This window comes from Salmo salar, chromosome 03, assembly GCF_965601325.2.
Source record: "Salmo salar chromosome 03, fSalSal1, whole genome shotgun sequence".
NCBI lineage: Eukaryota > Metazoa > Chordata > Actinopteri > Salmoniformes > Salmonidae > Salmo > Salmo salar.
In genome coordinates this window covers 1797556-1825000 of record NC_138293.1, presented here as the reverse complement: position 1 = coordinate 1825000, position 27445 = coordinate 1797556, and the positions used below count along the sequence as shown (strand labels likewise).

Here is a 27445-nt window from a genome sequence, read left to right as displayed (position 1 = left end):
ATAGACCTACAGCACCCTGTAGACCTATTAATAATGTGGGATTATAGACCTACTGCACCCTGTAGGCCTATTAATAATGTGGGATTACAGACCATCCTACTGCACCCTGTAGTCCTATTAATAATGTGGGATTACAGACCATCCTACTGCACCCTGTAGTCCTATTAATAATGTGGGATTATAGACCATCCTACTGCACCCTGTAGGCCTATTAATAATGTGGGATTACAGACCTACTGCACCCTGTAGTCCTATTAATAATGTGGGATTATAGACCTACAGCACCCTGTACACCTATTAATAATGTGGGATTATAGACCTACTGCACCCTGTAGGCCTATTAATAATGTGGGATTACAGACCATCCTACTGCACCCTGTAGTCCTATTAATAATGTGGGATTATAGACCATCCTACTGCACCCTGTAGTCCTATTAATAATGTGGGATTATAGACCTACTGCACCCTGTAGGCCTATTAATAATGTGGGATTATAGACCATCCTACGGCACCCTGTAGGCCTATTAATAATGTGGGATTACAGACCTACTGCACCCTGTAGTCCTATTAATAATGTGGGATTATAGACCTACAGCACCCTGTAGTCCTATTAATAATGTGGGATTACAGACCATCCTACTGCACCCTGTAGTCCTATTAATAATGTGGGATTATAGACCATCCTACTGCACCCTGTAGGCCTATTAATAATGTGGGATTACAGACCTACTGCACCCTGTAGTCCTATTAATAATGTGGGATTATAGACCTACAGCACCCTGTAGACCTATTAATAATGTGGGATTATAGACCTACTGCACCCTGTAGGCCTATTAATAATGTGGGATTACAGACCATCCTACTGCACCCTGTAGTCCTATTAATAATGTGGGATTATAGACCATCCTACTGCACCCTGTAGGCCTATTAATAATGTGGGATTACAGACCTACTGCACCCTGTAGTCCTATTAATAATGTGGGATTACAGACCATCCTACTGCACCCTGTAGTCCTATTAATAATGTGGGATTACAGACCTACTGCACCCTGTAGGCCTATTAATAATGTGGGATTACAGACCATCCTACTGCACCTGTAGTCCTATTAATAATGTGGGATTATAGACCATCCTACTGCACCCTGTAGGCCTATTAATAATGTGGGATTACAGACCTACTGCACCCTGTAGGCCTATTAATAATGTGGGATTACAGACCTACTGCACCCTGTAGTCCTATTAATAATGTGCGATTACAGACGTACTGCACCCTGTAGTCCTATTAATAATGTGGGATTACAGACCTACTGCACCCTGTAGTCCTATTAATAATGTGGGATTACAGACCTACTGCACCCTGTAGTCCTATTAATAATGTGGGATTACAGACCGTCCTTCTGCACCCTGTAGTCCTATTAATAATGTGGGATTACAGACCGTCCTTCTGCACCCTGTAGTCCTATTAATAATGTGGGATTACAGACGTCCACTGATTCAAGGTGTGTTTATTGTCATAGTTCAGTGTTAGTTCCGTGTTAAAATAGTGACTAAAACATTCGTTAGCGAACCAGTCACCACCAGCCTTCTACCCTTTGCCTGATTAAGAAACACAAGCTGCTTTATTCAATTAAAAACAATAGCAGCATTAAATTGAATGGTAAAACAACAGTCTAGCTATGAGTATAGACAAGCTTTTGAATTTGTAGTCTCGCTCAACCCTCGCACTTTCCCCACTGTTTTCATAGCAAAGTCTCCCTCTTTTCTCTCAGAGAAAATGACTTGATTCATTACCGTTGAAAAATATATGAGCCATAATATCAGGGTTACCGGACCGCTAACCATTTGTTTAGGCTACACCTTGTTCAGTCATGTTACCTCATTAGCTAGCTATAGCTAACAATCTGGGGTACATTCAGCAGGATGTGGAATGTTCAGAAATGTTGAATAACGTGGCTCTATTCATGGGTTTCAATCTGCAATGTTCCAGAATGTTTTTTCAACTGAACGTAGTCATGGTAACATTACCAGTAGTCTACTGACTTACAGTAGTGAATGCATACATTTCATACATTTTTTTTTTTTTTTTTTCCTGAACTGGTCCCCCGTGGGAATCGAACCCACAACCCTGGCGTTGCAAACACCATGCTCTACCAACTGAGCCACACGGGACCACCCACTTTGTCAAAGCACAGCCCCCACACCACTAGAGGGATACCTTCAACCACCAACTTACCATCCTGAGACAAGGCCGAGTACAGCCCACAAAGTCACTGGGCACGCAAAGCTCCACTATTGATTAGGCCTACGTTTAGTTTTTAGACAATAACATTATTCTACCCAGGCTACAACACAGTGTAATGGGGAATAATTTATTATTGCTATCAAGTGACTACTACTATTGTTTAGGGCTGTAAATTGCAGCGATGTAGGCTCATTTGAATAACCTCCTAAACGTCCTGTTTCGAATGCATGTTAATACCAAAGTAAACCCCCTAGGCCTGAAATGCAACCATTTGGATCAGATTAGGATCTGTTTTCGACAGTTTACAAGTTCCAGAAAGGTAGCAGGTCACTAATATCTGTTGTGTTACAGGGGATCAAAGGAGACAATGGAAACGCTGGTTTTAAAGGAGAGAGAGGAAGACAGGGCGACCCCGGCATCGAGGGTCCCATTGGTCAACCAGGAGTCAAGGCAAGTCTCATGCTCCTCCCAATCACACACACTACCAGTAATAATGTCTTTATATATAGTGACCAGTAATACCAGTAATAATGTCTTTATATATAGTGACCAGTAATACCAGTAATAATGTCTTTATATATAGTGACCAGTAATACCAGTAATAATATCTTTATATATAGTGACCAGTAATACCAGTAATAATGTCTTTATATATAGTGACCAGTAATACCAGTAATACCAGTAATAATGTCTTTATATATAGTGACCAGTAATACCAGTAATAATATCTTTATATATATTGACCAGTAATACCAGTAATAATGTCTTTATATATATTAACCAGTAATACCAGTAATAATGTCTTTATATATATTGACCAGTAATACCAGTAACACCAGTAATAATATCTTTATATATATTGACCAGTAATACCAGTAATACCAGTAATAATGTCTTTATATATAGTGACCAGTAATACCAGTAATACCAGCAAAAATGTCTTTATATATAGTGACCAGTAATACCAGTAATAATATCTTTATATATATTGACCAGTAATACCAGTAATAATGTCTTTATATATATTAACCAGTAATACCAGTAATAATGTCTTTATATATATTGACCAGTAATACCAGTAATAATGTCTTTATATATAGTGACCAGTAATACCAGTAATAATGTCTTTATATATATTGACCAGTAATACCAGTAATAATGTCTTTATATATAGTGACCAGTAATACCAGTAATAATATCTTTATATATATTGACCAGTAATACCAGTAATACCAGTAATAATGTCTTTATATATATTGACCAGTAATACCAGTAATAATGTCTTTATATATAGTGACCAGTAATACCAGTAATACCAGTAATAATGTCTTTATATATAGTGACCAGTAATACCAGTAATAATGTCTTTATATATATTGACCAGTAATACCAGTAATAATGTCTTTATATATAGTGACCAGTAACACCAGTAATAATATCTTTATATATATTGACCAGTAATACCAGTAATAATGTCTTTATATATAGTGACCAGTAATACCAGTAATAATGTCTTTATATATAGTGACCAGTAATACCAGTAATAATATCTTTATATATAGTGACCAGTAATACCAGTAATAATATCTTTATATATATTAACCAGTAATACCAGTAATAATGTCTTTATATATAGTGACCAGTAATACCAGTAATAATATCTTTATATATATTAACCAGTAATACCAGTAATAATGTCTTTATATATAGTGACCAGTAATACCAGTAATACCAGTAATAATGTCTTTATATATAGTGACCAGTAATACCAGTAATAATGTCTTTATATATATTGACCAGTAATACCAGTAATAATGTCTTTATATATAGTGACCAGTAACACCAGTAATAATATCTTTATATATATTGACCAGTAATACCAGTAAAAATGTCTTTATATATAGTGACCAGTAATACCAGTAATAATATCTTTATATATATTAACCAGTAATACCAGTAATAATATCTTTATATATATTGACCAGTAATACCAGTAATACCAGTAATAATGTCTTTATATATAGTGACCAGTAATACCAGTAATACCAGCAAAAATGTCTTTATATATAGTGACCAGTAACACCAGTAATAATATCTTTATATATATTGACCAGTAATACCAGTAATAATGTCTTTATATATATTAACCAGTAATACCAGTAATAATGTCTTTATATATAGTGACCAGTAATACCAGTAATAATGTCTTTATATATAGTGACCGACCAGTAATACCAGTAATAATGTCTTTATATATAGTGACCAGTAATACCAGTAATACCAGTAATACCAGTAATAATGTCTTTATATATAGTGACCAGTAATACCAGTAATACCAGTAATAATATCTTTATATATATTGACCAGTAATACCAGTAATAATGTCTTTATATATATTAACCAGTAATACCAGTAATAATATCTTTATATATAGTGACCAGTAATACCAGTAATAATATCTTTATATATATTGACCAGTAATACCAGTAATACCAGTAATAATGTCTTTATATATATTGACCAGTAATACCAGTAATACCAGTAATAATGTCTTTATATATATTGACCAGTAATACCAGTAATACCAGTAATACCAGTAATAATGTCTTTATATATATTGACCAGTAATACCAGTAATACCAGTAATAATATCTTTATATATATTGACCAGTAATACCAGTAATAATGTCTTTATATATATATTAACCAGTAATACCAGTAATAATATCTTTATATATAGTGACCAGTAATACCAGTAATAATGTCTTTATATATATTGACCAGTAATACCAGTAATAATATCTTTATATATAGTGACCAGTAATACCAGTAATAATGTCTTTATATATATTAACCAGTAATACCAGTAATAATGTCTTTATATATAGTGACCAGTAATACCAGTAATAATGTCTTTATATATAGTGACCAGTAATACCAGTAATAATGTCTTTATATATATTGACCAGTAATACCAGTAATACCAGTAATACCAGTAATAATGTCTTTATATATAGTGACCAGTAATACCAGTAATAATATCTTTATATATAGTGACCAATAATACCAGTAATACCAGTAATAATGTCTTTATATATATTGACCAGTAATACCAGTAATACCAGTAATAATGTCTTTATATATAGTGACCAGTAATACCAGTAATAATGTATTTATATATAGTGACCAGTAATACCAGTAATACCAGTAATAATGTCTTTATATATAGTGACCAGTAATACCAGTAATACCAGTAATAATGTCTTTATATATAGTGACCAGTAATACCAGTAATAATATCTTTATATATAGTGACCAGTAACACCAGTAATACCAGTAATACCAGTAATAATGTCTTTATATATAGTGACCAGTAATACCAGTAATACCAGTAATAATGTCTTTATATATATTGACCAGTAATACCAGTAATACCAGTAATAATGTCTTTATATATAGTGACCAGTAATACCAGTAATACCAGTAATAATGTCTTTATATATAGTGACCAGTAACACCAGTAATAATGTCTTTATATATAGTGACCAGTAATACCAGTAATACCAGTAATACCAGTAATAATGTCTTTATATATATTGACCAGTAATACCAGTAATACCAGTAATACCAGTAATAATGTCTTTATATATAGTGACCAGTAATACCAGTAATAATATCTTTATATATAGTGACCAGTAACACCAGTAATACCAGTAATACCAGTAATAATGTCTTTATATATATTGACCAGTAATACCAGTAATACCAGTAATAATGTCTTTATATATAGTGACCAGTAAGACCAGTAATACCAGTAATAATGTCTTTATATATAGTGACCAGTAACACCAGTAATACCAGTAATACCAGTAATAATATCTTTATATATAGTGACCAGTAACACCAGTAATACCAGTAATACCAGTAATTATGTCTTTATATATAGTGACCAGTAATACCAGTAATTATGTATTTATATATATTGACCAGTAATACCAGTAATAATGTCTTTATATATAGTGACCAGTAATACCAGTAATACCAGTAATAATGTCTTTATATATAGTGACCAGTAATACCAGTAATACCAGTAATAATGTCTTTATATATAGTGACCAGTAATACCAGTAATAATGTATTTATATATATTGACCAGTAATACCAGTAATAATGTATTTATATATAGTGACCAGTAATACCAGTAATAATGTCTTTATATATAGTGACCAGTAATACCAGTAATAATGTCTTTATATATAGTGACCAGTAATACCAGTAATAATGTCTTTATATATAGTGACCAGTAATACCAGTAATAATGTCTTTATATATATTGACCAGTAATACCAGTAATAATGTCTTTATATATAGTGACCAGTAATACCAGTAATAATGTCTTTATATATATTGACCAGTAATACCAGTAATAATGTCTTTATATATAGTGACCAGTAATACCAGTAATAATGTCTTTATATATATTGACCAGTAATACCAGTAATAATGTCTTTATATATAGTGACCAGTAATACCAGTAATAATGTCTTTATATATAGTGACCAGTAATACCAGTAATAATGTCTTTATATATATTGACCAGTAATACCAGTAATAATGTCTTTATATATAGTGACCAGTAATACCAGTAATAATGTCTTTATATATAGTGACCAGTAATACCAGTAATAATGTCTTTATATATATTGACCAGTAATACCAGTAATAATGTCTTTATATATAGTGACCAGTAATACCAGTAATAATGTCTTTATATATAGTGACCAGTAACGCTCCGTGTTGTTTCCCTAATGGCTGTTGTTCTGTTTTCTGCTCTTATAGGGTGAAATCGGTCTGGAGGGGGAAAAGGTGAGATCAATATTTCATTAGGTATTAATTATTGATTATCATATCTGGTCAGCACAGGACTCGAGGTAGATTCTGTATTACTGCTGAGTGTGTGATGTTTTCAGGGGGAGATCGGAGCTGAGGGGATGAAGGGTGTGGCCGGCCTCGCAGGACGCAACGGGACAGACGGACAGAAGGGAAAGATCGGACGCATCGGCGCTCCCGGCTGCAAAGGAGATCCAGGAGACAGGGTATGTTCTGAGAAACCTGACTAGATCCAGGAGAAACAGGGTATGTTCTGAGAAACCTGACTAGATCCAGGAGAGACAGGGTATGTTCTGAGAAACCTGACTAGATCCAGGAGAGACAGGGTATGTTCTGAGAAACCTGACTAGATCCAGGACAGGGGTATGTTCTGAGAAACCTGACTAGATCCAGGAGAGACAGGGTATGTTCTGAGAAACCTGGCTAGATCCAGGACAGGGGTATGACCTGAGAAACCTGGCTAGATCCAGGAGAAACAGGGTATGACCTGAGAAACCTGACTAGATCCAGGAGAGACAGGGTATGTTCTGAGAAACCTGGCTAGATCCAGGAGAAACAGGGTATGACCTGAGAAACCTGACTAGATCCAGGAGAGACAGGGTATGTTCTGAGAAACCTGGCTAGATCCAGGACAGGGGTATGACCTGAGAAACCTGGCTAGATCCAGGACAGGGGTATGACCTGAGAAACCTGGCTAGATCCAGGAGAAACAGGGTATGTTCTGAGAAACCTGGCTAGATCCAGGAGAAACAGGGTATGTTCTGAGAAACCTGACTAGATCCAGGAGAGACAGGGTATGACCTGAGAAACCTGACTAGATCCAGGAGAGACAGGGTATGTTCTGAGAAACCTGGCTAGATCCAGGAGACAGGGTATGTTCTTAGAAACCTGACTAGATCCAGGACAGGGGTATGACCTGAGAAACCTGACTAGATCCAGGAGAACCAGGGTATGTTCTGAGAAACCTGACTAGATCCAGGACAGGGGTATGTTCTGAGAAACCTGGCTAGATCCAGGAGAGACAGGGTATGTTCTGAGAAACCTGGCTAGATCCAGGACAGGGGTATGTTCTGAGAAACCTGGCTAGATCCAGGAGAAACAGGGTATGTTCTGAGAAACCTGGCTAGATCCAGGACAGGGTATGTTCTGAGAAACCTGACTAGATCCAGGACAGGGGTATGTTCTGAGAAACCTGACTAGATCCAGGAGAGACAGGGTATGTTCTGAGAAACCTGGCTAGATCCAGGAGAGACAGGGTATGTTCTGAGAAACCTGGCTAGATCCAGGAGAAACAGGGTATGACCTGAGAAACCTGACTAGATCCAGGAGAGACAGGGTATGTTCTGAGAAACCTGGCTAGATCCAGGACAGGGGTATGTTCTGAGAAACCTGACTAGATCCAGGAGAGACAGGGTATGTTCTGAGAAACCTGGCTAGATCCAGGAGAGACAGGGTATGTTCTGAGAAACCTGGCTAGATCCAGGAGAAACAGGGTATGTTCTGAGAAACCTGACTAGATCCAGGAGAAACAGGGTATGTTCTGAGAAACCTGGCTAGATCCAGGACAGGGGTATGTTCTGAGAAACCTGGCTAGATCCAGGAGAAACAGGGTATGACCTGAGAAACCTGGCTAGATCCAGGACAGGGGTATGACCTGAGAAACCTGGCTAGATCCAGGAGAGACAGGGTATGTTCTGAGAAACCTGGCTAGATCCAGGAGAAACAGGGTATGTTCTGAGAAACCTGGCTAGATCCAGGACAGGAGTATGACCTGAGAAACCTGGCTAGATCCAGGAGAGACAGGGTATGTTCTGAGAAACCTGGCTAGATCCAGGACAGGGGTATGTTCTGAGAAACCTGGCTAGATCCAGGACAGGGGTATGACCTGAGAAACCTGGCTAGATCCAGGACAGGGGTATGTTCTGAGAAACCTGACTAGATCAACACATCTATTATATGTTACTAATACTAGCAACACTATTGGCTTGATATTTAATTGAGTTCTCAACCCTTGAAACCAACCCTTGGAATCATGCTGTTGATTTGTGGTTGAAATCTGGTTGAAATGAATGTACATTGACCAGTGTGTGTTATAAATATGTCTGTGTGTGTGTGTGTGTGTGTGTGTGTGTGTGTGTGTGTGTGTGTGTGTGTGTGTGTGTGTGTGTGTGTGTGTGTGTGTGTGTGTGTGTGTGTGTGCGTGTTATAAATATGTGTGTGTGTGTGCGTGCGTGTGTGTGTGCGTGTGTGTGTGTGTGCGTGTTATAAATATGTATGTGTGTGTTATAAATATGTGTGTGTGTGTGCGTGCGTGTGTGTGTGCGTGTGTGTGTGTGTGTGCGTGTTATAAATGTGTGTGTGTGTGTGTGTGTGTGTGTGTGTGTGTGTGTGTGTGTGTGTGTGTGTGTGTGTGTGTGCGTGTTATAAATGTGTGTGTGTGTGTGTGTGTGTGTGTGTGTGTGTGTGTGTGTGTGTGTGTGTGTGTGTGTGTGCGTGTTATAAATGTGTGTGTGTGTGTGTGTGTGTGTGTGTGTGTGTGTGTGTGCGTGTTATAAATGTGTGTGTGTGTGTGTGTGTGTGTGTGTGTGTGCGTGTTATAAATGTGTGTGTGTGTGTGTGTGTGTGTGTGTGTGTGCGTGTTATAAATGTGTGTGTGTGTGTGTGTGTGTCTCTGCCAACAGGGTCCTGATGGTCACTCAGGAGACGCGGGCGACGGTGGACTTCCTGGAACAGGTGGAGAGAAGGTACGCGATTGAGATCAAACAGAATTCTAACAATACATTTACAACGCGCCTCTTTTTGCTGCTCGGACCCTAGTTATACAATCATCGTGTTTGTGTCTCCAGGGAGATCCCGGTCGACCGGGAAACACAGGCCCCCTCGGACCGGTGGGAGACGCTGGACCTAAGGTAAACAGGAAGTCACTGCACGTGATACAATGTTACTTCCTACGTCCCAGCGTTCCATACAGCTGTGCTCTGACATCAGAGTGATCATCCCAGACTTCTGTTGCTCTTCACTGCTCCTCTCTGGTCGTTAGGCCAGGGACCTGATAGAAAGGTTAAAGGTTAAATAACTCTGTTGTCTTCCTCTTCCTCAGGGTGAGAGAGGGAGTCCCGGCTCGTCTGGCTTCCCTGGAGCCAAAGGGACACCAGTAAGAAGCTCTACTCCACACATACTATAACACTCTACCCGACCCAATAATGTAGAATACTGTAGAATTGCATTTTTTTTTAAACCAACAAAAATGATGTCATATAATAATTAGTTTGTCTCTTCTAGGGAGCTATTGGTGGCCCAGGAGACAAGGGAGAACTGGTGAGACCCTCTGAAGCTCTGCACGACTTTCACAGTCAACATGTTCTAGGGGGGGGGGAAAACTAGCTCTGTGTCTCAATATTGTCCCTTCGTTGTGGCAGTCTAATGGTTTCTGACTGTAACGGATCGCGCAATGTTTGTCCAGTTGTGTTGTCTAACGGTTGTTGTGTTGTTGTGTTGTTGTGTTGTGTTGTTGTGTTGTTGTGTTGTTGTGTTGTTGTGTTGTCTAATGGTTGTTGTGTTGTTGTGTTGTTGTGTTGTTGTGTTGTTGTGTTGTTGTGTTGTAGGGGAGAAGAGGAGACTTTGGGTCGAAAGGAAATCAGGGACCAGATGGAGAAAAAGGAGACAAGGTATGACATCACACACACACACACACACACACACACACACACACACACACACACACACACACACACACACACACACACACACACACACACACACACACACACACCCCCCCTCGCTCAAACACACCCTACCTGCCTGTATTGTCCTCCTGCGTTTCAGGGCGAGGCAGGACCTGAGGGGCTGAGAGGACTACCAGGTGAGGTGGGAAACAAAGGAACCAAGGGAGACAACGGACTCCCAGGTCCACGCGGGCCCCCAGGCTCTTCAGGAGCGGCAGGGAAGAACGTAGGTCACAGAGTTATACCTTCAACCGGTCTGATCACAACGCTTTCCTAATGTTCATGGCTTCCTGTATGTGTGTGTGTGAGTGTGTGTGACTGTGTGTGTGTGTGTGTGTGTGTGAGTGTGTGTGTGTGCGTGTGTGTGTGTGTGTGTGTGTGTGTGTGTGTGTGTGTGTGTGTGTGTGTGTGTGTGTGTGTGTGTACATGGTCATGTTACTGTGCTATGGTAGTTTACAGTAACCACGGGGATGGCATGATAACGTTGCTATGGTAACCACTATCTGTGTAACAGGGTACCCGTGGCGACCCCGGTGATGCTGGACCGAGAGGAGACCCGGGCCAGGCAGGACCAAAGGTCTGTGTGTAGTTCTCAGTGTGTGTGTTTGTCTCAGTGTGTGTTTGTCTCAGTGTGTGTGTAGTTCTCAGTGTGTGTGTGTAGTTCTCAGTGTGTGTGTAGTTCTCAGTGTGTGTGTAGTTCTCAGTGTGTGTTTGTCTCAGTGTGTGTGTGTGTGTGTAGTTCTCAGTGTGTGTTTGTCTCAGTGTGTGTTTGTCTCAGTGTGTTTGTCTCAGTGTGTGTGTGTGTAGTTCTCAGTGTGTGTTTGTCTCAGTGTGTGTGTGTGTAGTTCTCAGTGTGTGTGTAGTTCTCAGTGTGTGTTTGTCTCAGTGTGTGTGTGTGTAGTTCTCAGTGTGTGTGTGTCTCAGTGTGTGTTTGTCTCAGTGTGTGTGTGTGTAGTTCTCAGTGTGTGTGTAGTTCTCAGTGTGTGTTTGTCTCAGTGTGTGTGTGTGTAGTTCTCAGTGTGTGTGTGTCTCAGTGTGTGTTTGTCTCAGTGTGTGTGTGTGTAGTTCTCAGTGTGTGTGTGTCTCAGTGTGTGTGTGGTTCGTCTGAGACTCAGTGATGTGACGAGGAGCAGGATGATTGTGGAAATCAACCTGATATTGCTGTTGACTTCATTCATTGGCTGAATCCATATTTAATGCAGAAGGTTCCTAAACTCAGTTATCGGGGACCTCGAGGGGGGCATGTTTTGGTCCTGGCACTACACAGCTGATTCAAATGATCACCTAATCATCAAGCTTTGATCATTTGAATCAGATGTGGAGTGTTAGGGCCAAAAAACCAAAATGTACACCTAGGGGGCCCCAGGACCGAGTTTGGGAACCCTGCATTAATGTGACTGTTTTACTGTGCTGATCGATTGATCTCTGTGCTGATCGATTGATCTCTGTGCTGATCGATTGATCTCTGTGCTGATCGATTGATCTCTGTGCTGATCGATTGATCTCTGTGCTGATCGATTGATTTCTGTGCTGATCGATTGATTTCTGTGCTGCTGTAGGGCGACGTGGGAAGAGCTGGCTTCAGTTACCCAGGACCAAGAGGACCAACGGTACACACACACACACACACACACACACACACACACACACACACACACACACACACACACACACACACACACACACACACTCACACACACTCACACACACACACCACCCCGTGGAGGCTGGTGACTTGAACAATTTACAAGGATGGGAGAACCACAGTATAGGCGAAGACCGCACGGAGATGACAAAGCAGGAATGGGATTGAGAGGGCTACTTACAGTGTTGGGAAGGGATCACAACAGTGATTGAATGAGGTATGAGGCATGAGTTGAGGTGTTCAGAGACTTGGCTTCAGTCCAGAACAGGGGTTGAGGTGTTCAGAAGCTTCAGTCCAGAACAGGGGTTGAGGTGTTCAGAGGCTTCAGTCCAGAACAGGGGTTGAGGTGTTCAGAGACTTGACTTCAGTCCAGAACAGGGGTTGAGGTGTTCAGAGACTTCAGTCCAGAACAGGGGTTGAGGTGTTCAGAGACTTCAGTCACACCCAGCGTCTCAGGGTCTGTTTACAGCTCGCCACACGTTTGCCAGTGGCTCTTGGTTTGCGCACAAAGTTTGTTTCCCCAATGAAGTTAAACTCAGACATCTCAGAATTCACCAAGGTCAAACAGAGACTGCTCATCTCTCCCACTTATGTATTTGGTGAATATATTTGAATATATTTGAATATATAGTTTATTCTAAAATGAATTACTTTAATATTTCATAACTTTTTAATTTTTCTGAAATTCACTGAGTAGGATGTTTCACTGACACACACACACACACACACACACACACACACACACACACACACACACACACACACACACACACACACACACACACACACACACACACACACCTCTCCCTAACAGCCTAACACACCGTCCGACCCTGTGTGTATTCAGGGTGAACGTGGGGAGAAGGGCGGTCCAGGACCCAGGGGAGGCAGAGGAGACTGTGGCCCCAAGGGAGGACCAGGTGGAAAGGGAGCCTCTGGAGAGGAGGGAGAACCTGGCCCTCAGGGAGAACCTGGATTCAGAGGACCGAGAGGAGTGGGTGGACGAGACGTAAGTACACAGGCACACAGACAGTGCTTCCACACGGTGTGCGAGTGTGTGTTATGATCTGTGTGTGAAAAGTATCTCTTTTCTCTCTACAGGGAGATCCAGGTCCCGAGGGAGACCCCGGCCTCACTGTAAGAACCTCTATCCCTGTTTTTATCATCCCTCTACCCCCTCCCCCACCCCTCCACCCCCCCCCTCTACCCCTCCACCCCTCCCCCCCCCCCCCCCCCCCCCCCCCCCCCCCCCCCCCCCCCCCCCCCCCCCCCCCCCCCCCCCCCCCCCCCCCCCCCCCCCCCCCCCCCCCCCCCCCCCCCCCCCCCCCCCCCTCTACCCCTCTACCCCTCCATCCCTCCATCCCTCTACCCCTCTACCCCTCCATCCCTCTACCCCTCCATCCCTCCATCCCTCCACCCCTCTACCCCTCTACCCCTCTACCCCTCCACCCCTCTACCCCTCCACCCCTCCACCCCTCTACCCCTCTACCCCTCTACCCCTCTACCCCTCCACCCCCTCCACCCCTCCATATCCCTCTATATCCTCTCTATCCCCTCCTCTATTCCCCCCATTACTCTTTTGTCATCCCTCTCAGAGAAAGGTCATGTGATGAAATGTGATGTTTTCATTGTAGGAATGTGATGTCATGAACTACATCAGAGAGACCTGTGGCTGCTGCGGTGAGTTATTCACACACACACACACACACACACACACACACACACACACACACACACACACACACACACACACACACACACACACACACACACACACACACACACACACACACACACACACACACACACACACACACTTCAAATCCACGTGTTACATGCCTCAGATTGAGACCTGGTCAGCGGATAATGTCCCTGAATTAACAGGGTGGAATGACGAGACGGACAAAAGTTAGTAGTGTCCAGTATTAGACTCCAAGATGTATTAAATTATACATTAGTTTAACTTTCTTTCATGTTTTGTCATTACAAGTGCATTGTAGTATTTAGTATTTATTCACATTCCCAAAAAAAAAAAAAATCACTAGTGCAACCTGAGACTATTCAATCCATATAGAAGTTAGTGTATAACAACAAAAGCTATTTGTCGTGTAAAACCGTCAAATCGAACCATAAAGGTTTACATTACATTATAGAGAGCTCAGTGTACCAGCAGTGTCAATTTCCATAAAGCTACAAGCGACTGGAGGCCTGTGTTAAACAACGCTAGAAACAATAGCCTAGAGCTAGCTAGCGCTTAGCAAAACACTTTTTTTCTTCTTCTGTTAGCATAAAGCTAGCGAACTGTTAAATGCTATTTTCTTACAAATAAACATGTTTAAACACATTCTATCTTCACATTGTATATGTGCATATATTACCTGAAGTTAACTGAGCTTTTCTTCATATAAAATAAACCCAATTAGGAGCTAAAAAAAATATTGTTGAAAAAGTAAACAAAGATTTGGGTGCCATCTTGTTCACTTTGCTTACATGTAAACCATTAGCATCCTAGTGAACATCCATTACTTATAATGGGGGGAAAAATCCAACCAGTTTTTCACTCGGTTTAAAACTCCCTTCAATTACCTTCAAACATCACCGAACTCATGGACTACAGCGCCTTCAGAATGAATTCACACCCTTTTTTACTTTTCCCACATTTTGTTGTGTTACAGCCTGAATTTTAAAATTGATTAAAATTGAGGTTTTATGTCATTGATCTACACACAATAACCCATCATGTGGAATTATGTTTGTAGTAAAAAGAATTGTAACATTAAAAGTTGAAATGTCTTGAGTCAATAAGTATTAAACCGCCATTGTTATGGCAAACCTAAATGAGTTCAGGAGTACACATTATGCATAATAAGTTGCATGGACTCAATAATAGTGGTTAACATGATTTTTGAATAACTACCCCATCGCTGCACCCCACACATACAATTATCTGTATGGTCTCTCAAATCGAGTAGCACAGATTCAACCACAAAGACCATGGAGATTTTTCAATGTCTCGCAAAGAAGGGCACCGATTGGTAGATGTGTAAAAAAGCAAACTGCAGAATATCCCTTTGAGCATGGTGAAGTAATTAGTTATACTTTGGATGGTGTATCAATACACCCAGTCACTACAAAGATACAGGCGTCCTTCCTAACTCAGTTGCCGGAGAGGAAGAAAACCGCTCAGGGAATTTCACCATGAGGTCAATGCTGATTTTAAAACAGTCACAGAGTTTAATGGTTGTGATATGAGAAAACAAACCTAAATGACAGAGTTAAAAAAGTGAAGCCTGTACAGAATTCAACTATTCCAAAACATGAATCCTGTTTGCAACAAGGCACTACTAATACCTCAAAAAATGTGTCAAAGAAATTACATATATGTCCTGAATACAAAGTGTTATGTTTGGGGAAAACTCAACACAACACTGAGTACCACTCTTCATATTTTCAAGTACGGTGGTGGCTGCATCATGGTGTGGGTATGCTTGTCATAGGTAAGGACTAGGGAGGTTTTTAGGATAAAAAGAAACGGAATACAGGCAAAATCCTGGAGGAAAACCTGGTTCAGTCTGCTTTCCAACAGACACTGGGAGATAAAGTCAATTTTCAGCAGGAAAGTAATCTACAACACAAGGCCAAATCTACACTGGAGTTGCTTACCGAGAAGACAGGGAATGTTCCTGAATGGCCAACTTACAGTTTTGACTTAAATCGGCTTGGAAATCTATGGCAAGACTTGAAAATGAAAGCTCTTAGAGACTTACACAGAAAGACTTACAGCTGTAATTGCCACAAAATGTGCTTCTACAAAATATTGACTCAGGGATGTGTGAACTTATGTAAATTAGATATTTCTGTATTTAATTTTCAATACATTTTGCCAACATTTCTAAAAACCTGTTTTTTACGTTGTCATAATGGGGCTTTGTGTGTAGATGGGTGAGAAGAAATATATTTAACTCAGGCTGTAGCACAACTAAATGTGGAATACGTCAAGGGGAATTAACACAACTAAATGTGGAATACGTCAAGAGGAATTAGCACAACTAAATGTGGAATATGTCAAGGGGAATTAGTACTTTCTGAAGGCACTGTATGGTATGAAGTTAAACATATCGCAATATATACTGTATGTACTGTAGTTAAACATCATAATGTTGTAATTGCTTTCCCTGCGGCTCAGTTGGTAGAGCATGGTGTTTGCAACGCCAGGGTTGTGGGTTCGATTCCCACGGGGGGCCAGTACAAAAATGATTTTTTTTTTAAATGCATGAAATGAAATGTATGCATTCACTACTGTAAGTCGCTCTGGATAAGAGCATCTGCTAAATGACTAAAAATGTAAATGTAATATACTTTTGTACTTTACCTGAATTAACAGGGTGGAATGATGAGGTGGAGAAAAGTTACACTGAACAAAAACATAAACGCAACATCCAACAATGTCAAAGATTTTACTGAGTGCACAGTTCATATATAAGGAAATCAGTCAATTGAAATTAATTAAGTCCTAATCTATGTATTTCACATTACTAGGAATACAAATATGCATCTGTTGGTCACAGATACCCTAAATAGAAAAGGTAGGGGTGTGGATCAGAACCAGTCAGTATCTGGGGTAACCAACATTTGCCTCATGCAGCGCGACACATCTCCTTCACATAGAGTTGATCAGGCTGTTGGTTGTGGCCTGTGGAATGTTGTCCCACTCCTCTTCAATGGCTGTGTGAAGTTGCTGGATATCGGTGGGAACTGGAACACGCTGTCGTACACGTCAATCCAGAGCATCCCAAACATGCTTAACATGTGACATTTCTGGTTCTGGTAAGTATGCAGATCGTGGAAGAACTGGGACATTTTCAGCTTCCAGGAATTGTGTACAGATCCTTGCGACATGGGGCTGTGTATTATCATGCTGAAGAGGTGATGGCGGCGGATGAATGGCACGACAATGGGGCCTCTGGATCTCGTCACGGTGTCTCTGTGCATTCAAATTCCCATCGATAAAATGCAATTGTGTTTGTTGTCCGTAGTTTATGTCTGCCCCATACCAGAACCCCACCACCACCACGGGGCCCTATACCATAACCCCACCACCACCATGGGGCCCTATACCATAACCCCACCTCCACCATGGGGCCTATACCATAACCCCACCTCCACCACGGGGCCCTATACCATAACCCCACCACCACCATGGGGCCCCATACCATAACCCCACCACCACCATGGGGCACTCTGTTCACAATGTTGACATCAGCAAACCGCTCGCCCACACGACGCCATACAATTGGTCTGCGGTTATGAGACCGGTTGGACATACTGCCGAATTCTCTAAAGCGACGTTGGAGGCTTATGGTAGAGAAATTAACACTCAATTCTCTGGCAACAGCTCTGGTGGACATTCCTGTAGTCAGCGTGTCAATTGCAGGCTCCCTCATCTTGAGACATCTATGGCATTGTGTTGTGAGACACAACTGCACATTTTAGAGTGGCATTTTATTGTCCCCAGCACAAGGTGCACCTGTGTAAGGATCATGCTGTTTAATCAGCTTCTTGATATGCCACACCTGTCAGGTGGATGGATTATCTTGGCAAAGGAGAAATGCTCACTAACAGGGATGTAAACAAATTTGTGCACAACATTTGAGAGAAATACGTTTTTTGTGTGTATGGAACATTTCTGGGATCTTTTATTTCAGCTCATGAAACATGAGACCAACACTTTATATGTTGCGTTTATATTTTTGTTCAATGTAGTAGTTCAGTATCAGACTCCAAGATTAAATAAGAAATATTCCACTGACCTCATGACCCCACTGACCTCACGATTCCACTGACCTCACGATGACCTCACGATGACCTCACGATCCCACTGACCTCACGACCCCACTGACCTCACGATTCCACTGACCTCACGACCCCACTGACCTCACGATCCCACTGACCTCACGACCCCACTGACCTCACGACCCCACTGACCTCACGACCCCACTGACCTCACGACCCCACTGACCTCACGACCCCACTGACCTCACGACCCCACTGACCTCACGATTCCACTGACCTCACGACCCCACTGACCTCACGACCCCACTGACCTCACGACCCCACTGACCTCACGATCCCACTGACCTCACGACTCCACTGACCTCACGACCCCACTGACCTCACGACCCCACTGACCTCACGACCCCACTGACCTCACGATCCCACTGACCTCACGACCCCACTGACCTCACGATTCCACTGACCTCACGACCCCACTGACCTCACGATGACCTCACGATCCCACTGACCTCACGATGACCTCACGATCCCACTGACCTCACGATGACCTCATGATCCCACTAACGCTCTACATTGATGTTACAGCTCCACTTTGCGGCGGTAACTGTGTGTATTGTAAATCCTTGGTTCGAGGCAGGCATTTTAATTTAATTTTAATTTAACCTTTATTTAACTAGTCAAGAAGGTTAAGAACAAATTCTTATTGCCAATGACGGCCTACCAAGAGGCAAAAAGTCTCCTGCGGGGACGTGGGCTGGGATTAAAAATACAAATATAGGACAAAACACACTTCACGACAAGAGAGACACCACTACATAAAGAGAGACCTAAGACAACAACACAGCATGGCAGCAACACAACATGACAACAACATGGCAGCAACACAACATGACAACAACATGGCAGCAACACAACATGGCAGCAACACAACATGGCAGCAACACAACATGACAACAACATGGCAGCAACACAACATGACAACAACATGGCAGCAACACAACATGGCAGCAACATGGCAGCAACACAACATGGCAGCAACATGGCAGCAACACAACATGGCAGCAACACAACATGACAACAACATGGTAGAAACACAACATGACAACAACATGGCAGCAACACAACATGACAACAACATGGTAGCTACACAACATGGCAGCAACACAACATGACAACAACATGGCAGCAACACAACATGGCAGCAACACAACATGGCAGCAACACAACATGGCAGCAACACAACATGGTAACAACATGGCAGCAACACAACATGGCAGCAACACAACATGGCAGCAACACAACATGGCAGCAACACAGCATGGCAGCAACATAGCATGGCAGCAACACAACATGGTAGCAACACAACATGGCAGCAACACAGCAAGGCAGCAACACAACATGGCAGCAACACAACATGGTAACAACATGGCAGCAACACAACATGGCAGCAACACAACATGGCAGCAACACAACATGGCAGCAACACATGACCCTTACCTGCCAATCTATAAATTAATCTAGCAGGGGTAGGATGGTCATCTGAATCAGGGTTAGTTTAGCAGCTGGGGTGAAAGAGGAGCGATTACGACAGAGGAAACCAAGTCTAGATTTAACTTTAGCCTGCATCTTTGATATGTGCTGAGAGAAGGACAGTGTACCGTCTAGCCATACTCCCAAGTACTTGTATGAGGTGTCTACCTCAACCTCTAAACCCTCAGAGGTAGTAATCACACCTGTAGGGGAGAGGGGCATTCTTCTTACCAAACCACATGACCTTTGTTTTTGGAGGTGTTCAGAACGTGAGCCAAACAAAGAAGAAGTGGTAGTCGCTAAGCACCATTAACCCCTGTAACCCTGTCGTGTTGTTGTCCGTGTAGACTGTGAGAAGCGGTGCGGGGCCCTGGACATCGTGTTTGTGATTGACAGCTCAGAGTCCGTTGGTCTCGCCAACTTTACTCTGGAGAAGAATTTTGTCATCAACACCATTAACAGACTGGGATCTATGGCCAAGGACCCCAACTCAGAGACAGGTACACACACACACACACACACACACACACACACACACACACACACACACACACACACACACACACACTACGACTATAGGCTTATTTGTGCCGTGTTAATTCAGATCCTGATCACTCAAAACTATTTTTTTATTTTTTTACACCCGGGTAACTTCTCCTTGTAGTACCGACTGTGTAGGATGTTAATAGGTTTTTCTCTCTGGTGACTCCGGCATAAACCCCGCAGGTACCAGAGTGGGTGTGGTACAGTACAGTCACAGTGGAACCTTCCAGGCCATCAGGCTCAATGACTCCAAGATTGACTCCCTGTCTGCCTTCAAGGTATGTGAATTGTGGCTTCAAGGTAGGAGGGCAATATTCCCTTGTGGGTCCGACAGAAATCATTGCAGCGAGTTCTGCATTTTTCATGCTGCGGGCGGGCGAGCGGGTCAGACATATGACTTTGGGATTGAAATATTTTTGTTGTCCCGCAGATCATTTGGAAACGGTCATCTTTTTTTGCTTTGTATGCGTCAGCCTAGACCTTACCTTTCGTATAAAAAGTACACCTTTGTCACATTATTCACACTCAGCATTCGTTGCTTCAACTTCAGTAGCCTACCTCTCCTCTCCTAGTTGGGTCTTGTCTCCTCTCATTGAAATAGAGTTGGCTGCCTGTGAATGGGCAGAGAATTACTGGCAGTTATCTTTCCTAGGAAATTAATTTAGACTGTTAGACTACAGTTTACTACTGTGTCTGTAAATACATATTGATAATGTAAAGTTAAATACAGGTTAAATAAAAATAAAAAATAGAAAATAAGTGGAGTGTGCTCAACCCACATGAGTCGAGGTGCAATCAAAAAATTAGATCATCGTTGAAAAGGAAAATGCGTGGACAGGCTACTAGGAGGATGCTTAGCATATAGCATATAGCCTACCTTTTAGGAGGATGATTAGCATATAGCATATAGCCTTCCTTTTAGGAGGATGATTAGCATATAGCATATAGCCTACCTTTTAGGAGGATAATTAGCATATAGGATATAGCCTTCCTTTTAGGAGGATGATTAGCATATAGCATGTAGCCTACCTTTTAGGAGGATGATTAGCATATAGGATATAGCCTTCCTTTTAGGAGGATGATTAGCATATAGCATATAGCCTTCCTTTTAGGAGGATGATTAGCATATAGCATATAGCCTACCTTTTAGGAGGATGATTAGCATATAGCATATAGCCTTCCTTTTAGGAGGATGATTAGCATATAGCATATAGCCTTCCTTTTAGGAGGATGATTAGCATATAGCATATAGCCTACCTTTTAGGAGGATAATTAGCATATAGCATATAGCCTTCCTTTTAGGAGGATGATTAGCATATAGCATATAGCCTACCTTTTAGGAGGATGATTAGCATATAGCATGTAGCCTACCTTTTAGGAGGATGATTAGCATATAGGATATAGCCTTCCTTTTAGGAGGATGATTAGCATATAGCATATAGCCTTCCTTTTAGGAGGATGATTAGCATATAGCATATAGCCTACCTTTTAGGAGGATGATTAGCATATAGCATGTAGCCTACCTTTTAGGAGGATGATTAGCATATAGGATATAGCCTTCCTTTTAGGAGGATGATTAGCATATAGCATGTAGCCTACCTTTTAGGAGGATGATTAGCATATAGCATGTAGCCTACCTTTTAGGAGGATGATTAGCATATAGCATATAGCCTTCCTTTTAGGAGGATGATTAGCATATAGCATATAGCCTACCTTTTAGGAGGATGATTAGCATATAGCATGTAGCCTACCTTTTAGGAGGATGATTAGCATATAGGATATAGCCTTCCTTTTAGGAGGATGATTAGCATATAGCATATAGCCTTCCTTTTAGGAGGATGATTAGCATATAGCATATAGCCTACCTTTTAGGAGGATGATTAGCATATAGCATATAGCCTACCTTTTAGGAGGATGATTAGCATATAGCATATAGCCTTCCTTTTAGGAGGACGATTAGCATATAGGATTTAACCTACATTTTCGGAGGACGATTAGTATATAGGATATAATCGTCCTACTTCAAGGTGATATAACAATAATAATAACAACAATAATAATAATAAACTATATACCAATAATATGTGACCTCTACTTCAAAAAGAATTGAAGTGGAGCGACACACAAGTCTAAAATTACCTGACACCTGAAGACTTGTATTAGCTCCTGCAGTTAATGCCTAGGCTTTAGCTCCGCGGGGTGACACAGTCTTGTGGTGTTCGGATCGCCTGAGTTTGACCTTCGAACCCAGACTTAGACATAAACACACACACCCCCCGCCCACCCTCGGCCTGACCCTTTGCAGGATGAGACCGGAAGACTTGCATTAACTCTCCCGAGCTCAGTGGGCTAACACCTTCCCACCCTCTGCATGTCCGTCTGTCTTCAGGATGCAGTGAAGCGTCTGGAGTGGATAGCCGGTGGGACGTGGACCCCGTCAGCGCTGAAATACGCCTACGACCACCTGATCAAGGACAGCCGCCGAGCTAAAGCCAACGTCACCGTGGTGGTCATCACGGACGGACGGTTCGACCCCAGGGACGACGACTCACTGCTCACATACCTCTGCAGGTAGCTGACCCGGGAAATGGAGCTGTGTGTGTGTGTGTGTGTGTGTGTGTGTGTGTGTGTGTGTGTGTGTGTGTGTGTGTGTGTGTGTGTGTGTGTGTGTGTGTGTGTGTGTCGAGGGGGGACACATGTTTTATCACCTGTGTGTGCCACCTATCTGATGATTTGTGTGTGTGTGTGTGTGTGTGTGTGTGTGTGTGTGTGTGTGTGTGTGTGTGTGTGTGTGTGTGTGTGTGTGTGTGTGTGTGTGTGTGTGTGTGTGTGTGTGAGCAGCGACCCCAGTGTGGATGTGAGCGCTATAGGTATAGGGGACATGTTTGACCAGATAGAGGAGAATGAGAGCCTGAAGAGTATAGCCTGTCAGAGAGACGGCAGGGTTCTGGGGATGAGACGCTTCGCTGATCTGGTGGCAGAGGAGTTCATCGACAAGATAGAGACCGTGCTCTGCCCAGGTACACACACACACACACACACACACACACACACACACACACACACACAGTAAACACACACATTCTCTTGTACACATAGTACTTGTATAACAGAGATAAATGATCAATAACTTCTCTCTTAGACCCTGTCATCGTGTGTCCTGACCTTCCCTGTAAAACTGGTAAGATCATTCTGAGTATTGAGATTTAAAGATTTTCATTCTGATTTTGACTTGTCCCTTAACTAACCTTAACTAACCTTAACTAACCTTAACTAACCTTAACTAACCTTAACTAACCTTAACTAACCTTAACTCGTTCTCCGTACTGCCTCGATTGGCAAAAAATAACCAAATGCTCTTTGACGTGGAAAACATTTAAATGTTTACATTAACACATCCCATCACCCTGAGGCTGAACAATGGAAATTAAACCAGAGATTTAAAGCATTAACAAACTATAAAGGTAGAACGGCTTGCTAGCTAGCTACTTCCAAACACAAATGCGAGGACACCTCACTCTGACCACTTCACTCCTCCTAGTAGAGCTGGTTAGGCAGTTTTCATGTTGGTGACCGTAACTGTGTGTTAGGTGCCTCCTAAGAAGAGGTAGGTGCAGGAGTCAGGAGCAGGAGAGCAAGGAATTTCCAGTAGCACAATAGTTTATTGAACGTCCCAAAACACGACAACAACAGGTGGGGAAACGCACCCAACGAAGTCGCCACACAGGGAAATAAACACAACACACAGAGGAGAAACCTCTACTCCTAAATACACTACAAACGGTAAAACACGACCGTGAGGGAAGAAAAACCCTGTGGCGTAAACACGCAACCCCTAGCAGAACAACAACAACAAATAATCCCCCACAAAGACTAGCAGGCAGCGGAGATTAATAAACCCACCGAAATTAACTAATAGGACACAGGTAATAAACAAAACAGACAGACACAAACGAAAAGGAAAAATGGATCGGTGGCAGCTAGTAGGCCGGCGACGACGACTGCCGAGCGCCGCCCGAACAGGGAGAGGAGCCGTGACACTGTGCTGCTGGCAGCAATTTAATTACGCTTTTACTGACACCGGGCTTTTTTTGCCAACGTTTACTGACACCGGACATATTCAACGGGTGTTGAGCGCTCGTCAATTCATCAGTTATTCTGCACTCTGGTACTCAGATGAGAGTGCTCTGAAATCGGAGTAGATAGCCAGAGCGAATTTACGAAAGCACCCAGATGTCCATTGAGAAAGCACAACGGCTATACCACTTAGCTAAGAATGACGGGAATAATCAAGTCAATAAACGTTGGGTAGTTAGTTAGATAGCAGATAGTTAATATACTGGCAAATTTGATGTATTAGTAGCCAACAAACGTTAGCTAGCTAGCTAACATACCGGTACACACTGCTGCAACGATAGGCTGTGGTTCATAAGGATAGCGTAGCTAACAAATTCTCAGCCAACATAACGTGTAAGGTAACATATTTGAAAAGTTATTTGTTTATTACATTGCTCAACATTAACATTTGTCATAATTAGTTAAATCAGTGAATTTGTATCAGCTGTCGTTGGACTTCGGCTCCATATTTTCCACCATTTTCTTCAAATCTGAAAACAATGAGAAGACATGTCCAATTTCTGAAGAATTGCATTATGGGCCCTAAAAGCGCAGAAATAGTGTCCACTGCGTGTACACTTCGTATTTTGGCGAATGTAGAACGACATCTAGGAACTTTTGGCATACTAACTATATCCATAATATGACCAATAAGCATACTACATACTCAATTTACTGCACAAATAGTATGGTTAGTGTGAGTATTGGAACACAGTAAGGGTTTAGGATGGGTATTATATGTTAGGACTAATGGGGGATGGGTATTATATGTTAGGACTAATGGGGGATGGGTATTACATGTTAGGACTAATGGGAGATGGGTATTACATGTTAGGACTAATGGGAGATGGGTATTACATGTTAGGACTAATGGGGGATGGGTATTACATGTTAGGACTAATGGGAGATGGGTATTACATGTTAGGACTAATGGGGGATGGGTATTACATGTTAGGACTAATGGGGGATGGGTATTACATGTTAGGACTAATGGGAGATGGGTATTATATGTTAGGACTAATGGGAGATGGGTATTACATGTTAGGACTAATGGGGGATGGGTATTACATGTTAGGACTAATGGGGGATGGGTATTATATGTTAGGACTAATGGGGGATGGGTATTATATGTTAGGACTAATGGGAGATGGGTATTATATGTTAGGACTAATGGGGGATGGGTATTATATGTTAGGACTAATGGGGGATGGGTATTATATGTTAGGACTAATGGGGGATGGGTATTATATGTTAGGACTAATGGGGGATGGGTATTATATGTTAGGACTAATGGGGGATGGGTATTACATGTTAGGACTAATGGGGGATGGGTATTACATGTTAGGACTAATGGGAGATGGGTATTATATGTTAGGACTAATGGGAGATGGGTATTACATGTTAGGACTAATGGGAGATGGGTATTATATGTTAGGACTAATGGGGGATGGGTATTACATGTTAGGACTAATGGGGGATGGTATTATATGTTAGGACTAATGGGGGTTGGGTATTACATGTTAGGACTAATGGGGGATGGGTATTATATGTTAGGACTAATGGGGGATGGGTATTATATGTTAGGACTAATGGGAGATGGGTATTATATGTTAGGACTAATGGGAGATGGGTATTACATGTTAGGACTAATGGGAGATGGGTATTATATGTTAGGACTAATGGGGGATGGGTATTACATGTTAGGACTAATGGGGGATGGTATATAATAATAGATATATAGTATAATAATAGATACATACTATAACAGATACATACTATAATAACAGATACATACTATAGTAATAGATACATACTATAATAATAGATACATACTATAATAATAGATACATACTATAACAGATACATACTATAATAATAGATACATACTATAATAATAGATACATACTATAACAGATACATACTATAATAATAGATACATACTATAACAGATACATACTATAATAATAGATACATACTATAATAATAGATACATACTATAACAGATACATACTATAATAATAGATACATACTATAATAATAGATACATACTATAATAATAGATACATACTATAACAGATACATACTATAATAATAGATACATACTATAATAATAGATACATACTATAACAGATACATACTATAATAATAGATACATACTATAACAGATACATACTATAATAATAGATACATACTATAATAATAGATACATACTATAACAGATACATACTATAATAATAGATACATACTATAATAATAGATACATACTATAATAATAGATACATACTATAATAACAGATACATACCATAATAACAGATACATACTATAATAATAGATACATACTATAATAATAGATACATACTATAATAATAGATACATACTATAACAGATACATACTATAATAATAGATACATACTATAATAATAGATACATACTATAACAGATACATACTATAATAATAGATACATACTATAACAGATACATACTATAATAATAGATACATACTATAATAATAGATACATACTATAACAGATACATACTATAATAATAGATACATACTATAATAATAGATACGATAACAGATACATACTATAATAATAGATGCATACCATAATAACAGATACATACTATAACAGATACATACTATAATAATAGATACATACTATAATAACAGATACACACTATAACAGATACATACTATAATAATAGATACGATAACAGATACATACTATAATAATAGATACATACTATAATAATAGATACATACTATAATAACAGATACATACTATAATAACAGATACATACCATAATAACAGATACATACTATAATAATAGATACATACTATAATAATAGATACATACTATAATAATAGATACATACTATAACAGATACATACTATAATAATAGATACATACTATAATAATAGATACATACTATAACAGATACATACTATAATAATAGA

General features: G+C 40.8%; 1 protein-coding gene across 3 annotated transcripts in view; it reads left to right on the top strand.

Moving 5' to 3' along the window:
* Positions 1-27445, top strand: part of LOC106596129 (collagen alpha-2(VI) chain) — a 58321-nt gene that overhangs the window by 18812 nt on the left and 12064 nt on the right. For all 3 annotated transcript variants that reach the window (XM_082973167.1, XM_082973169.1, XM_082973170.1), the window contains 19 exons: positions 2594-2692; positions 7082-7108; positions 7213-7338; positions 9814-9876; positions 9979-10041; positions 10233-10286; positions 10415-10450; positions 10738-10800; positions 10958-11083; positions 11372-11434; positions 12417-12467; positions 13350-13511; positions 13604-13639; positions 14137-14182; positions 20173-20325; positions 20552-20646; positions 22758-22939; positions 23210-23388; positions 23511-23549. In XM_082973167.1, the coding sequence (XP_082829293.1) occupies positions 2594-2692; positions 7082-7108; positions 7213-7338; positions 9814-9876; positions 9979-10041; positions 10233-10286; positions 10415-10450; positions 10738-10800; positions 10958-11083; positions 11372-11434; positions 12417-12467; positions 13350-13511; positions 13604-13639; positions 14137-14182; positions 20173-20325; positions 20552-20646; positions 22758-22939; positions 23210-23388; positions 23511-23549 (1663 nt within the window). The remainder of the gene's footprint in view (positions 1-2593; positions 2693-7081; positions 7109-7212; positions 7339-9813; positions 9877-9978; positions 10042-10232; positions 10287-10414; positions 10451-10737; positions 10801-10957; positions 11084-11371; positions 11435-12416; positions 12468-13349; positions 13512-13603; positions 13640-14136; positions 14183-20172; positions 20326-20551; positions 20647-22757; positions 22940-23209; positions 23389-23510; positions 23550-27445) is intronic.